General features: G+C 28.9%; 1 protein-coding gene and 1 long non-coding RNA gene across 2 annotated transcripts; both read right to left on the bottom strand.

The window, feature by feature from the left end:
• Positions 1-5,962: 5,962 nt before the first annotated feature.
• Positions 5,963-6,873, bottom strand: LOC126895727 (uncharacterized). The gene is made up of 2 exons (XM_050667923.1): positions 6,252-6,873; positions 5,963-6,171 (listed from the first exon to the last, which is right to left on the bottom strand). Exons 1-2 carry the CDS (start codon positions 6,817-6,819, stop codon positions 5,975-5,977), a joined length of 765 nt encoding a protein of 254 aa, XP_050523880.1. The 5' UTR covers positions 6,820-6,873; the 3' UTR covers positions 5,963-5,974.
• Positions 6,874-11,956: 5,083 nt separating this feature from the next.
• LOC126895732 (uncharacterized) lies at positions 11,957-13,509 on the bottom strand. Its single transcript, XR_007701708.1, has 4 exons — positions 13,364-13,509; positions 13,081-13,169; positions 12,455-12,508; positions 11,957-12,149 (listed from the first exon to the last, which is right to left on the bottom strand). It is a non-coding gene; the product is annotated as an uncharacterized LOC126895732 (long non-coding RNA).
• Positions 13,510-15,052: the final 1,543 nt, after the last annotated feature.

Raw genomic sequence — 15,052 nt, 5'->3', positions numbered from 1 at the left:
CTCTTACTGATTTCATTTGGATTCGTTATTATATATTCTTTATATATTAATCATGTGAACGGAAGCCTCTTTTTTCTTGTATATAAAGTATTAACCAGGCAAGTATCTAGTCCGTCTAGAACATTCGATGCTCGCTCAGCCCTTTTCAATATATTGGGCCTGCGACCGCCGCCGCCAACTGAGGCGACGCGCCAGTAGTAATCAGTTACTCGTTCAAGAGTCATATAATTCATAGGGTCAAACCTGGACGACTCTCCACTGAATCTTTTATATTAATTAAGTATCAACTCATAAAAGTCAATTATAGGTGTAAATATATTTTTAAATATAATAAATAGCAACTAATTATCAAACGAATTTTCTCTTCATTTTGTGTACCGTACCAACCCGGTCACAACATTTGATGGCAGCGGTGTGATCAACATTTATTTTATACTGGAGAATCAACTACAGTCAATATTCTACTATATTTTTCCGTGTTTCTTAAGTAAGTGTTGACACGATACCCAAGTGTCCGCGACGTACGTTGTACAAACATTTTATTAATCCAGTGCGTTCTAGTAATTTTTAATCGCTATTTTTATTTTTACTTTTTGTGTATATCGTGTTTTCTTTTTAATATATACCAAATTTCAATATTTCGAAAAATAAATCCGATAGTGACTCAATGGCGGGTTGCTGCCAACATCGCACATTCTTTGAATCGGCGTTTCTGACTGTATCGCATTCGTCAATCAAGGCCGCCAACTTGGCAGTACCATACACACGCATCCGTCTCTGGTCAGAAATTTTTTAAGTGCGACAACCGGTTCTGACGCCATCTAGTGTATACATTTTTCATTGAAAAATCCAAACCGTGGATAACGCGCACTCTAGAATATAGTAGCCACACCCATACGCTGTGGGTACGCGCTCTATCAAAAAAGTTTTTTTTTTAATTTACGAAACACCTTTGTTATCGTCAGACTACTGTGTTATTTTATCACTGTCCGGAGGTAACCAGCTGATCCGGCCGTCATCGCCACTAATCGTTATCGGCGTTTTATTCAATAACAAGAAAGCAAATAAACAAGAAGTGTAGATTAAATTTTAAAAAATAATAATTTTTTTAATTTTAACTATTAAGTAATATTTGTAAACTAATCTATCGATCTAGTATACAACTGACAACTTAAAACAAATTGATTTTTGTCATAATATTAAAAAAAAAAAGGAATGATAAGTATTAAAGATCTCTATTGTTAGTCTTTAGAAAAATTTGATTTGTTAAATAAATAAATGTTGAAATGAGATGTTAACTTAAGATAGTTGAAAGTTGAACATACAACGGAGCGATATGTTAGCACGTATGGATGACCCGGTCATCTGTTTGTTCTATCGCAGGGGAGATAAGTAGTAATTTTTTGCAGTTATATATTTTTTAATATGATAGAACCTAAAGTAAAACAGTTGTAGGTTTTATGTTATACAATAAAAGGACCTGTTCATTGTATGGTATATAATTTTTTGAAAACTATGTCGGTTTTTTTTTTGCAGTAAAATTTGTAGATTTTTTATTCGTTGTATTGCTATAGTTTCAAGTTTTTGGAAGTTTCTTTCATTGGATTTATCAATACCATTCAGTGAATGCCATAGAACCCTGAGACATGAATTTCTTTTCTTATCATTTTTCGGTGTGATACTCTATAGTTTTTTTTTCTAAGCATATTTGCTTCATATCAGTAAAATTTAGAATGGCACACGTGAATTGGCGTCAAAGAAATATCAATTACATTTTGGGGAATTAGGGTCTATTAAATTAAGTAATTTTTTAGTTAATTTACTATATAAAAGTGTATAATACTATGTCACTACTAATATGTATATTTCCTTGTTGAAATATCAATAGTTTATTGCTATTGTAATAATGTTATTTTAAATAAAAATTATTTTGTTTTATTAAATATTACTTACTGTTTTATAAAAACTTTAATTATCACATTGTAGAATTGTGAATTCTTTTATATACAGTCCACTTAGGTTGTTATAATATTTTATTTAATTATTATTCATTAGAAAGTATACAAATATTATCATTTTTCCTTTTCAAAAATTCATAGTATCCTACGTTCTAATATTGAAAAAAAAAAATTGATCCTATCCCCTTTCTTTTCACTTAAAAGTAGTATGAACTTAATTTTTTTAAATGAAAATATAAATGATTAATTATCTTAAAATTAAGAAAATTATCTAATTAAGTAAACGATAAGTTGATAACACCTTTTGAACTATTGTTTTAAAAAATATTAGCACTTATTAATATGGCGGGAAAAATAGTGCGGTTCATAAATGTACAGAGATAAAAATAAACAGATTCATTTAATAAAAAAAACCCAGCACAGGGGGTCGCGGCACAGTGGTGACGTGGCATAGTTGGATCAAGTATTATGGTATCTGACAGTGATTAAAATCACTATAAAAAAAAACGCTTTGATGCAAATCTTTAGATAGTGTTCAATTTAAAAAAATTGGTGGATTATTCCAAAAGCAACATAATCTGCTAGTTCGTTATTAATATCCTGATTCAGATAAAGTATATCGAATAAAAAAGGGATTATTAAAAATTATTGTTTCTCATAAAAAAATTATGTTGATCCATACACTTTTCAATAAGTTATAGCATTATAAAGTTAAAAATTAAAAATTAAAATCGAGAATTTTCACACAAAAATAGCATTCGGTAGCCAATTTCACCCTGAAGACAAAATAAAGTATAAATTTTTTTTTTTGCATAATAAAGTACATTACATTAGCTTTAATTTAAGATATATATAAAAGTGTCAGACTTTCCGGAACACTTTCAAAAATTAAGTTGAAAAAGTTCTACTTTCTACATGCATTTTTTAGATTTGAACCCCCCCTGTATTAAGGGAAATGGTCGGATTTAAAAAAACAGTATGTCGAATGAAAGATGTACATAAATACTACTTCTCATGAAAAAATTGTATTGATCCATACATTTTTCAAAAAGTTATAGCATAATAAAGTGAAAAATCGAAAATACAAAATCGAAAATTTTCACACAAAAATAGACTACGGTAGCCATTTTCACCGTGAAGATAAGATAAAGTCCGAAATTTTTTTTTTTTCATGATAAAGTATATTACATTAACTTTAATTTAAGATATATATAAAAATGTCAGACCTTCCGGAACATTTTCAAAAATCAAGTTGAAAAAATTAATTTTTTGTGAAAAAGTTGTCATTTTAAATCTCCCCCTGTGGGCAAGTTAAGGGTCACATATAAAAAAAAAATATACCAAATGATAGGTAATGACATCATGGATCTATAAAAAAAAGAATTATATTGATTTGATTATTTTTAAAAAAGTTATAGTAATTTTAAGTAAAAAAAATTGAAAAAATTTCGAAAATTAGCGATTTTTAAATTTGTAATTTTTTTGAAGGTTTCCCCCATTTACGGGGAACGAGGGAATGTTTTTAAATTTTTGAGGGTAATGTCTTCGACAAGATACGATTTGTGATCTTTTGACGTATCATTGAAAGAAATCGGTTTGGTGAGAGCTGAGAAAAAGTGGTAACAGACACAAAAAAAAAAAACATCATAGTAAAAATAATACCTTCTCAGCTTTGCATCGAAGCNTTAAAACTAATACCTTCTCAGCTTCGCATCGAAGCTAAAATAAATACCTATTGTCCACATCAATGTACATGGTATTGTGTCTTGAACATTAAAAACACAGATAAGTGGACATCGTTCAGAAAATAAAGCTTTCCGTATACTAACAAGTAGTCTGCGAGTGCAATGAATGTGTATTCAAAATAATTACACGAATAATTACACTACATTACAGGTGGTAGCGCAATGGTATGGTGTGTGTGATCATCTTTTAAGCGTAAATTTTGATGCATAGCTGTTTGACGAATAACAGCTCTACGCCACTAGCTGCTCACAACCAACACGTTGCGTCGTATGGCTATAACGGCTACTAGAATAGACGCCGACCGTCATACCTCGACCCTTGAGTAAATGAAAACTAACCTTCTAAATCCCTGGTACTGTTTATAAATATATTTAACCGACCAATACTTTTGTACTTTTATAAAATGGTGGCTATCAAAAATACGACTATTATTCATGAACTCCTGGTACCATTTCACCGTTTTATTTTTTAAACTTCGCATACACCAATTTGGCGTGTACGCGTCGATGAGGTTGCCTATATGAAATTCTTAATTTCATTCGCTTAAAAGTGTTAACAAAAATTCAATCATACGTGTAAACAATTAGATATTTATCGTATGTATGTGGTGTATAAATGAGATATTTCAGTTATTCATATAAGCATAACTAGGTACTCTGTTCTCTGTTTTGAGGTTATCTGCCTCAAAATATATTCTTTAGGGATGTTATAAGTCGTTATGTTATCGTCGGCTGCGTGTGAAAAATCTCAAGTCATATTTTATCATTTTATAGCAAAAGATTTTTAAATTTGTATTTGTAACTGTAGAAACAAGGTTAAGTTTTTAAACATTAACGTTTTAAATTTAGCATGAAATATTTCTCTTGTGATACTAATATTCGTAAAAAAGTAGTTTATACATATTTACAATAAAACACCTCGTTTCAAAAGTTTTACAAAAAAAGAAAAACGATTAAAAATATGAATTACGAGATTTTGCTAAGTATCCGGAAATAGACACTCTTACGTCTAACAAAATTTATAAAAAATGATTGTTACAATGCTAGTACTCTTAGATTTAGAAGTTATAACTTAAGTGAGAGTACCTTTGTGGTCTAAAAACAAAATTCAACAAGAATAATTGGTTAAAATTATTTAGAATTTTTTTTTTTTTGTGCGTTCCCCTGATACTATACCGAAGAAATAATACTAAGATAAATCTTAATATTATTATTATATTAGGAAAAAAATAGTGGTCATCGATGAATCATTCATTCTGTATGTATAGTAATGAAACTGTGTTCTAACAATACGAGTACTATGCTTATTAGACAAACATATTTAACGCAGTTTTCTTAAATATATAATAATATCATTGTTATTATTTTGAGTCTACATGCTATGTAGATTAATAAAAAAATGACCCTGTTATAATTATTTGATATACATTTAACGTGATTCATTAAGCATCAGTAATATAACACAAATAACATATATTTTCAACACATCCTATTAATTAATAATCTATATAAGCTCAAAAGTTTAACGCTCATTGTTAACCAAACCGTTCATTACGATCCTTTTGAAGTGGCTTTGTCACTGTAGCCAAACATAAAACATATTAAATTATACAGAAAACAGATTGTAACAAAATAAAGTAAATCGGGGTAATTAAAAATTGATCACATAGATTGTGTTACTTAACTATAACTGACTAGCACAACCGCTAAAAGAACTTTAATCTGATTTACTTCAGTAATTGTTCAAATTAACTTTAATAATAACACATAATTTTATGAAACTATACAATTTTATATGAAAAAAATGTTATTTTTCGTTTGAAAAACGACAAGAATTGCTTTTTAATTTCATAAGTAACATATATGAACCAGCATAAGCGAAAATACTAACATACATTAATTAATAATAATAGTGGAAATACTAATTTATTTACTAATTTAAATACTATTATTTCTAAATTCTGAACATGTCAGTATTAAATACAACAGAATCGCTGATATTTGTATACATTTATTAAAAATAGTTATAGTAACAAATGAATTTTAAGTTAAAAACAAATTTAAGATATAGAAAATCAATAAATATTACACGATGATTATAAAAAATTATTGGAAAAATGTAAGAGACAATATATGTAACAAATAAAAAAATTAGAATATCTCAAATATTAAGTAAAAAAAAATATGAATAATATTAATTTAATATACAATTAATTTATAAAAATATAAATGAGAATATTAAAATTGTAGTCAGACCTTAGAAATTAAAAATTATTTATCCGAAGAAGGTTTTTTTGTGATTTTCAACATGATTTTACCATCAGATTTATTATCAGGAGCCGAGAGGAACTCGACGGCGCTCGAGTAAACAATTTTCTTAGACGGTTTTCCCTCCAAGATTGTGGAGCTTTTCTTAGTGGGCAAATTTTTACGCTGGTCAGTAGGTTGTGCTGAGCTAGAGGAAAGCCCTGTTGAATTAAAAAATATATAGAAATTAAAAATACAAATATTGCAAATGTGTTTCGTAGCAAATAAATCAAAATTATACCATTATAATCGTTTTTGTAATCTTGCGAGATCTGCGATTCATTTACCGAATCTGACGCCGAAGAAATGGCCTTTGGGATTGTTCTTTTTTTAGATCCATCCGCACTAGGGCTTAACTCGACAGAGCTCGAGTATTTAGGTCTCTTAGAAGACCCATTGTCGTCGAAAGCGTTTGGTCTTTTCGACGAGCATGAATTTTTAGAAGGTTCCTTCGGAATTCCCGACTTAGATCTAAGCTTTTTCGTACTTGATCTTGGCTGGGGTCCGACTGCGTCCTTTTCATTACCATCGACGGCGACTTTTTTCTTTGGAGATGATTTGTTAATATGTGTCGAAGTAGATTTAACAGGAACGCCGTGTGGATTCTTCATTTGCGGTTTTTCTGATACAGATTTTGTTGACGAACATTTTGGATTGGCCTTTGATAAACTCTTACTAGTGGACACAACAGCAGACATGTTATTATTACAGTTGTGTATATGGACGAAAGATGGCGTTATAAACGGATAAGTAGGATTTTCACGTAAACGCTTGAGTTGAGCAAATAATCTCTGAGTCTTCGTTTTCATCGTTATGGATTATTTAAAAAATTATTTAAAAACTTAAAGGTTTGCACGATGTTGAATTTGGGAACAATTAAGAAGATAGACACTTTAAATTAAAAATTTTTAAAGAAGTAATTATATTCGTAAAATTTGTCTGCTTATATAAGAAAAAAAAAGTGTATCCGTAGTAACTATTAACAAGTTTCTTATAAGCTAACATATATATTCTACGTTAAACTACAAAAATTGTTTAATTTCGTTAGTAACATATATCAACCAGCACATAATAAGTTGCAAAACTATTAGTTTTACTGTGATGTTTTAATTTTTTTAATTATTTGTATCTCTGGCCATTCATTTTCAGATCACAAATTAAATATAGCCAAGCATATTGGAAATATAACGATAAAACTACAATTTTAGATATTGTGTAATTATAATTTAATAATTCATTTTTTTTATAATTATTATCACACGAGCACTATTATATCCAACCGACCAATACTATACATTATTTTATAATAGTTAAGTTTTATAGTTTGTCATACAATCTCTCCGCACAAAACGGAAATTTCCCCGCCCGTACAGATGCCATTTGGGGTTCAAATGGCAATTACACAGCACGGGAAAATAGCCGTTTCGAGGGACACACGGGGACACAGACAGAATATTCGCATAAACGCTCAAGTCACGCCCGTCAAAATCGAGCATTTTGCCCGGATTACACCACTTAATCCGTTCAAAACATTCGATTACCAGCTGTACCGCGGGATCGCGTTCAATGTCGCCATTAAACATGATTTACATCAAAATCATTCTAATACTTTCCTGGTCACGACGTTTTTCACAACGCACTGTCCTTCCACGGCCGACAAAGTGTACACCCTGATGGAATTCTGGTTGCGCACCCTCGAAAACGCCACGTACAGCTGTCCGTGGGCGAACGGCTGTACCGTCAGCGACAGGCCGACACGATCGAAGGTCTGCCCCTGCGACTTGTTCACGGTCATGGCGTAGCAGAGCCTCACGGGAAACTGGTTACGGCGCGTGCGGCAGGGAATGTCGCCGTCCCCGGACGTCCTCGTCTGAACGATCGGAACGACTGTCTCCTCGGCGTCGAGATCTGTCAACAGTTTAGCTTTAAAATTATGTTGCCTGAACTCAGTATTACCAGTCTGGTGCCGTTGCACAGTCNACTCAGTATTACCAGTCTGGTGCCGTTGCACAGTCGTCTGGCCGTGTCCAGGTTCTTCAGCAACATGACGATCGCGTCCACCTTCAGAGTCAACCTGTACGGCGGCAAGTTGTCCGCTTCCAGAGTGTTGAGAAACTCTACAGGAAAATTGGCCGTCTCGTCGTCGTCGTCGGCTACGACGGTGTCGGTGGCGGTGTACACCCTCAGCGACCCCGTCACTCGACTAAAATAGTGTCAAACAAATGAATATATATATATATCAATAAATCGCAACGAATAACGCTGAGAAAAATCGATTTTAATAATTTATAATAATAGTTCCGGATGGAATTTAAAAAAATATAAATGTTGGAAAACCATTAAAAAAATACAAACTAAGTAGAAAACATATACCGTAGCAGTGTAACAGAAACGCCGTTCCACGCTGAATAGACAACATAATGATCACGACGACGCACGATAATGTCGCTAAACAAATGTTAGCAATTTTCGTAAAACAAAAAAAAAAGTACACCGTTTCATAGTAGAATGCGCGCCATTTCTGTACAACAGATTCCGTTATATTTAAGCCGAATTCAATATTTAATATATATATATATATATATNTCAAATTAAAAAAAAAAAATGAAAAAAAAAAATTTTTTGGTTTACTTAACAGTTCGTTGAACTTAACCATATTTTTGAGCTTTTTATGAACTTTACGCAATCAATTTAGGACTTACAATTTTTTTTTCTAATTATTATTATTCGGCATTAAAAAACGAACAATTTAGATGTACTAAGTAAGAAATTTGAACAAAAATTGAATAAATAATGACATTTTATGTTTTTTTGAGTATTTTTGGTCAATTTTCTTAAAACGCGTTGAGCGACCTGTAAAAATTTTTTTTTTAATCTCAAATTTTCATAAAATGATTATTTTAATGTATATAATATATTTATGAGGTATCTCATAAACATTTTGAAGATCGATTTTTTTTGAGCCACCCTAATATATATACTAAGTAGCGTAACAAAAAAAACAAAAATACACTTTTAAAAAATATCCTTTTTTGTGAATACGCATACGTGTATTCATGAAAATGAAAATTTGGCTTTTCGATTGATTATGAACGTCGGATTGGAATGATAACATGACGATGCAAGTAATATCGGTAGGACGACCGAAACCGGGTCGTGGTCCGAAGACACGGACGATAAAAAGTCGCACGGTCCAAAGTTCAATTTGCGCGCGTGACGAAAAACTCCTGCCGCGAATCTTGAGTAAAAAAAATTGATGTGCCGTGGTTAGGCATTCGCGTTTTACGATAAACGTAAAAACACGAAACAGTGTCTTAGGGTTCGGAAGTACACCTAAATAACTGAATAGCCCTGTTCGATCGCGGTGGCGGGGTCTGATTGAACTCGGTTTAAATGCTGGCGACTCTCGGGGATTATAAAGCGACGGAGTCCAAAGTCCGACCTGGGAGTGGCAAAGAATTCCCGGGCTGAAAAATCTTTTGGCGTTATATCACAGTTACGTTATTCAGTCAAAATGAGACACGTTTATATTAAGTGCAACATATTTAGCGTATGCGGCCCAACGGCGAAAATACCTCGAAAAAGCCCTAGGGGCTAAAAAAAAAGCGCAAGGGTCCGAAACGTAAGTGCACTTATTAATTTATACTTTTATTAATCGTGCACCCATACCATATTGATGACGGATGATAATAATTTTCGCAGTGTGCTGGAGGTGCAAGAGTGGTGGCCACTTAAATCGGGAATGCCCGAGTAGTTATACATAAAACTACGACTTATATCCATATGTTAAAAAAACGTTTTTTTTTTTTTTTAAGAACGTAAAACAACACCATCACCACCTACACCGACGCCTATGGAATTGGAGCAACGGCCTTCTCCTCCACCGAGGTCTGCGGGATGGGTCGTCAACCGGGGCAAGGTATGAAATACATACGTACAATAGAGGCATAACTAATAATTTTTCAAAAAAATCAAATTATTTAAGAAAATAATAAGGAATAAATTTTTCGGTCAAACTAAGGAAATTTATTTATGGTAAACCAATAATAGCTAATGAAGTATGAGTACGCAAACGCGTATTATTAATACTTAGTGATATGTTCTGCCTCTTGCATTTATTTATTTCATATTGTTATGATAGATGCATAACAATAAGTGTGTTTTTTTGTTTCGGATCAAATTTCGAGTTGAACAATTAATTAAATATATATACGTATATATTAATTATAAATATATTAATAAAAATAAACGTACAATTAAAAACGTGTTGTTATTTTCATGTTATTATAATATAATATATTATATAATTACAGTGGTTAATGTGGTAAAATGTTAATTGAATAACGTTATAATTAGTAAAAATATTTCACAAAAGATTATACAATAATTATGCGTGGAGCCGTATATTAAAAAAAAAAAAACAATAGTAATACAACAAAGAGTACGGTCAAATGTTTATGAACAATTAATTAAAATTAAAAGAGTATATTGATATTACTTATCAGATCATTTTTTTAATTTAAAAATCGTGATAATGTAACCCAAAAATTATTTGAAGCATTTGATATACCTATCAACCCTGTTGTGCTCTAGGGAGATATATCTAACAATGTAGTGGAACAAAACTATAGGAAAAGTATGGGTATATGTAGAAAGATAAAAAAGCTTTTGAAATTAAACATTTCTCATTAATGTTTTAAATTAATTTTCTGTAACATATTAAATTTTGTAAAAATTCGAATTTTTCTACATTTATTCTACAGTATCAAACGCTGGTTATGTTTTATAAAAAAAGGACAAAGGTAAACACAATCTTTTCACACTAAATATGATATGTGTATGGATTTTTCCATGAAAACTGTTAATGTTATAATGACTTAATTTAATTCAAATAAAAATACGAACAATGCCTTTACTTAAAAAGTAATTTTATCTTTTCAGAGATGAAACTACTTATTCTAACTAAAATTAGAATTTATTTATCACGAGTCAAGATTTATATTATACTAAGTATAAGGTCTATTATATTTATAAATTTGGTATTAATACATAAATACATGTACGATGATAAGAAATTTGATAAAGCAATTATTACTACTTATCATTCAAAAGCGTAAGTAATTTTCAAGTAAAAAGTTACACTCCTCCAAATTACAGTCATCATGGAAAGATAGTGTTTACTTCTGTCCTTTTCTCAATACGTATTTAAATGTATAATACCATAAAATAATACATGTCAATTCAAACTTTTACAAAATTTAAAATGCTGCAGAATATTTACTACTGCATATTTATAAGACATTTTTTTACCAAATTTTTTTTTAATCTACTCTATAAAATAGCTATCTTAGATTTGTTTTTACATCTTATTTAAAATTTAAAAATAATCAATATTTATAATAAAATGAAAAATAATGAATTATTGATATATAATTATAGACCAAATAATTATTATTTAAAAAAAAAAATAAATATTAACTGGATCAAGAGTTATTTGAGTTGTCAGTGAGTGTTGGGAAACTCTGTATATTGGCAATGGCTCAATTGAAGCGTAGCACAATAACGTAGGAGAAACCGAACTGCTTAAGTAGTGGCGTGGAGCCGTATATTAAAAAAAAAAAACAACAATAGTAATACAACAAAGAGTACGGTTTATGTACAATTAATTAAAATTAAAATTAAATTATCGTGTTATAAAGTAAAAAAGACAGGCCGCGTAATCAACGCATTATAACAACTTGTTGATATTAAACGCTGCCCGTTTGTTGGACTTAACACCACAACGATAACGTGTGTGTGTAACGGTCCGGTTTACATTGGAGTGATGGGTTATACGACTGCGAGGTGACAATGAAGATGAGTAAAGTCTAAGATTTCATTTAACTAAATACAAGAAAAGGTATTCTATTCATGTCTGAGCAGACAATTAAAACAAAATAAATCCGATTAGACTGTTATATGAAATTATTTATTGATAGTAAAATCATTATAAAATTTACAATGTTGAAAATACATTTAAAAGAAATTAATATTTTTAACTGAAATTGGTGTAATTTTATTTTATATATGCTTCTTTTAATATTTTAAAATACTTAAAGTGGAACTGATTCAAGGTTGGCAGATTTCAATGGTACTGAATCTAAAATTTTTAAAAACAATATTTTTATATAAATGTATAAAGTTTGTATTTCAAAAAAAAAATTATCTAACTATAAATATTTTATTAAGGTACTAATTCACAAAAAATTAATTTTACAGAAGAAGGAAAACGCCGTTTCTATTTACAGCATAAAATAATGACAAAAATCATTTTGTTTAGGAACTAGTACCATTCACGTATAATCGCTTCATTTAATAAAACAGAGATTATTTTTTTGTAAAGGCTTTATGTTTAAAATGAGATTAAAATTAACTTAAATAACGAAATTAATAGATAATACTCACCAGCTCTGCTGCCATTATTACAATTACATTATGGCCCCAAGGGTTTGGAATCATCTGTTTGGTCAATTTCATTAATCAAATAAAGTAATGTTAGTTATAGGTTTTATCAAAAAAAAAAGTGCAAATATTTTATTAATAATAATTTACGATGAGATATAATGAAGTAATAATATTTTATGTACATTTTTTTCGACAAATTCTTTAAATTGTATGAAACGTGATAATATCTTTGATTTACCTTATACTACTAATGCTTAATTATCCCATTATTAAATAAAAAATATTTACATCAAAAACGTTTCATAATTTATACAAATTTTGAAATCAAGATAACAAGATGAAAAACAAGATATAAAATATTTTCTAACCAAAATTATAATCATTTCTGAAAAATTGATAAATTGTTTCACCAATGAAGTTATCTATGTTTAATAATATACTTTTTAACATTAGTTATCAAAAAAGTGTATCATACATAACTAATTAAACTAATTATTGAAATTGATGAGAATTTGTTATACGGCAATTTAAACCTAGACATATTAGTTCAAATAGCGCTTACGAGGCAAAATTTTATATTTAATTTATAAAATTAAAATTATTATTAATTAATGGTAACATCTTACCACCATCGGCCAATCCATTTGAAAACGAAAGCATGCTTATTACGAAACATACGAAAAAAAGAACGTTAAAGAATTTCATTTTGATTTATCTGGAACATAACATTTAAATTATAAATTAAATAAAACTAGCCCAACTACATAAGTTTTAATAAAATTTATTTTTTATGTTCAACATTCGTCTATTTTAAGCGTAAAATTAAACCCAACCCAACTTAAATGCTAATATCTTTAAAAAACTAATACTACTAAAATTTTTAAGGTATATTTAATTAAAAATACTTACTTGGTATAGACTACTGAATTGTCTGTATAGAGTAAAACGAAAATAACTATAATAAAAATCGAATATTATTAACCCCTTTTATATTGCCATAATGTAAATAAATTAATTAATTTCATGTATTTTGAAAATAGAATCCAAAACACTTGTTTAAATCATATTTAAGATATAATGAAATTTATTACAATAATGGACATGTACCTTAAAATAATATTAATATGAAATTAGCTTCAATTTATTAAGTTTTCATTTATTTTAAAATCTTTTTGCTTTGTATCACATGATATTTAATCTAAAATAAACATTATTTAAATTATTATTTCAAATTTTCTAATTTCAATATGACATTTGTGATTTATCGTAATTCATAAATAACCTAATCGAAAAACAATATTAAATAAAATAAAACTGTTTGAATTTTAGTCATTGTATAATAAAAAGAATATTATTTGATATTAGGCCAAAAACAATTTGTGATAATCTTGTTTATATTTTTTTTATTCAAATGTATTATTATATATAGAATTGAGATAAGACAAAAAATTATACTTATTGATACAAAGTTCTAATCTCAGATTAGGTTTTTTAATACAATATACTTTTGAATGAGAGTGATAAGTAATAATTGCCTTATCTAATTTCTTATCATGGTATTTATGCCAAGTTTGTAATGTATACACACTATCATCATATGTATACACAGTAATCATGAAAAGATAGCGTTTNAACAGGAAATAATAAACAATATGTAAAGGTAGCACATAAGATGTAGGGTAATAAACTATGTCTAAAATATTATATTAGATAGTATTATTTTATAGTAGTATTTTATAATATAGAGATCATTATTGATGAAAATGTAATAAATTACGATTAACAAAGAAATAATGGTGACGTTAGTGATCACTTCTTGCCTTTGAACCACGATCAAATATAATATAAAAAGCCTAAAATAAGGAGCATCCCGAAACAGATGCAGTCATATATTTATAGAGGCACTCACTACGCTTGATCAATCCACATAACGAAATATATGCAAGAAGTGATCCACCATCTTCACAATTATATTTGTATAAAAAAATACAACATCTATTTATTTAAGAGTGTCAGAGAAAATATCAAGGAAGGAAACTAATAATTTCAACAAAAATATATAAGGTTTAGAATTAAATTTTATGAGTACATAGATTAAGTAGACATACAGGAAAATCAAGTTATCATTAATAATAATAAATATACCAAGTAAATTTAATAAATCTATAATGTTTTTATATTGTTGATACGTGTCTCTTTCAGAAGTTTGGGGAGAAAGTTTTCAGAAGAGGTTGGAGGTTCACTAGGTGACTTAATCCCACCTATCATCGATGATTGTTAAAACTCGTGTCATAATTGATAAATAAGAATTGAAAATTAATTATTTTAAGTTTTCATTTATTTTAAAATTTTCTTGCTTTGTATCACATGATATTTAATCTAAAATAAACATTATTTAAATTATTATTTCAAATTTTCAAATTAATAAATACATAATCTGTTCTGAAGTTTTTTTTANTCAAATTTTCAAATTAATAAATACATAATCTGTTCTGAAGTTTTTTTTAAATACGTGCTTAATATAATTGGATATATTTATTTAGGGTGATAAATTTTTGTTTTAAAAATTTGTTTATTTTTATGTTAAATAAAATTCTG

The sequence above is a fragment of the Daktulosphaira vitifoliae genome, unplaced genomic scaffold (assembly GCF_025091365.1).
Source record: "Daktulosphaira vitifoliae isolate Bord-2020 unplaced genomic scaffold, ASM2509136v1 Scaffold_1, whole genome shotgun sequence".
Classification (NCBI taxonomy): domain Eukaryota; kingdom Metazoa; phylum Arthropoda; class Insecta; order Hemiptera; family Phylloxeridae; genus Daktulosphaira; species Daktulosphaira vitifoliae.
Note: the sequence above shows the minus strand (reverse complement) of the source record. Positions and strands in the feature narration are given on the sequence as shown.

Coding starts and splice junctions, on each gene's coding strand:
- LOC126895727 (XM_050667923.1), bottom strand. CDS start 6,819: ATGAAAACGAAGACTCAGAGATTATTTGCTCAACTCAAGCGTTTACGT. Junction 6,172..6,251: donor TTACAAAAACGATTATAATG/GTATAATTTTGA, acceptor TTAATTCAACAG/GGCTTTCCTCTAGCTCAGCA.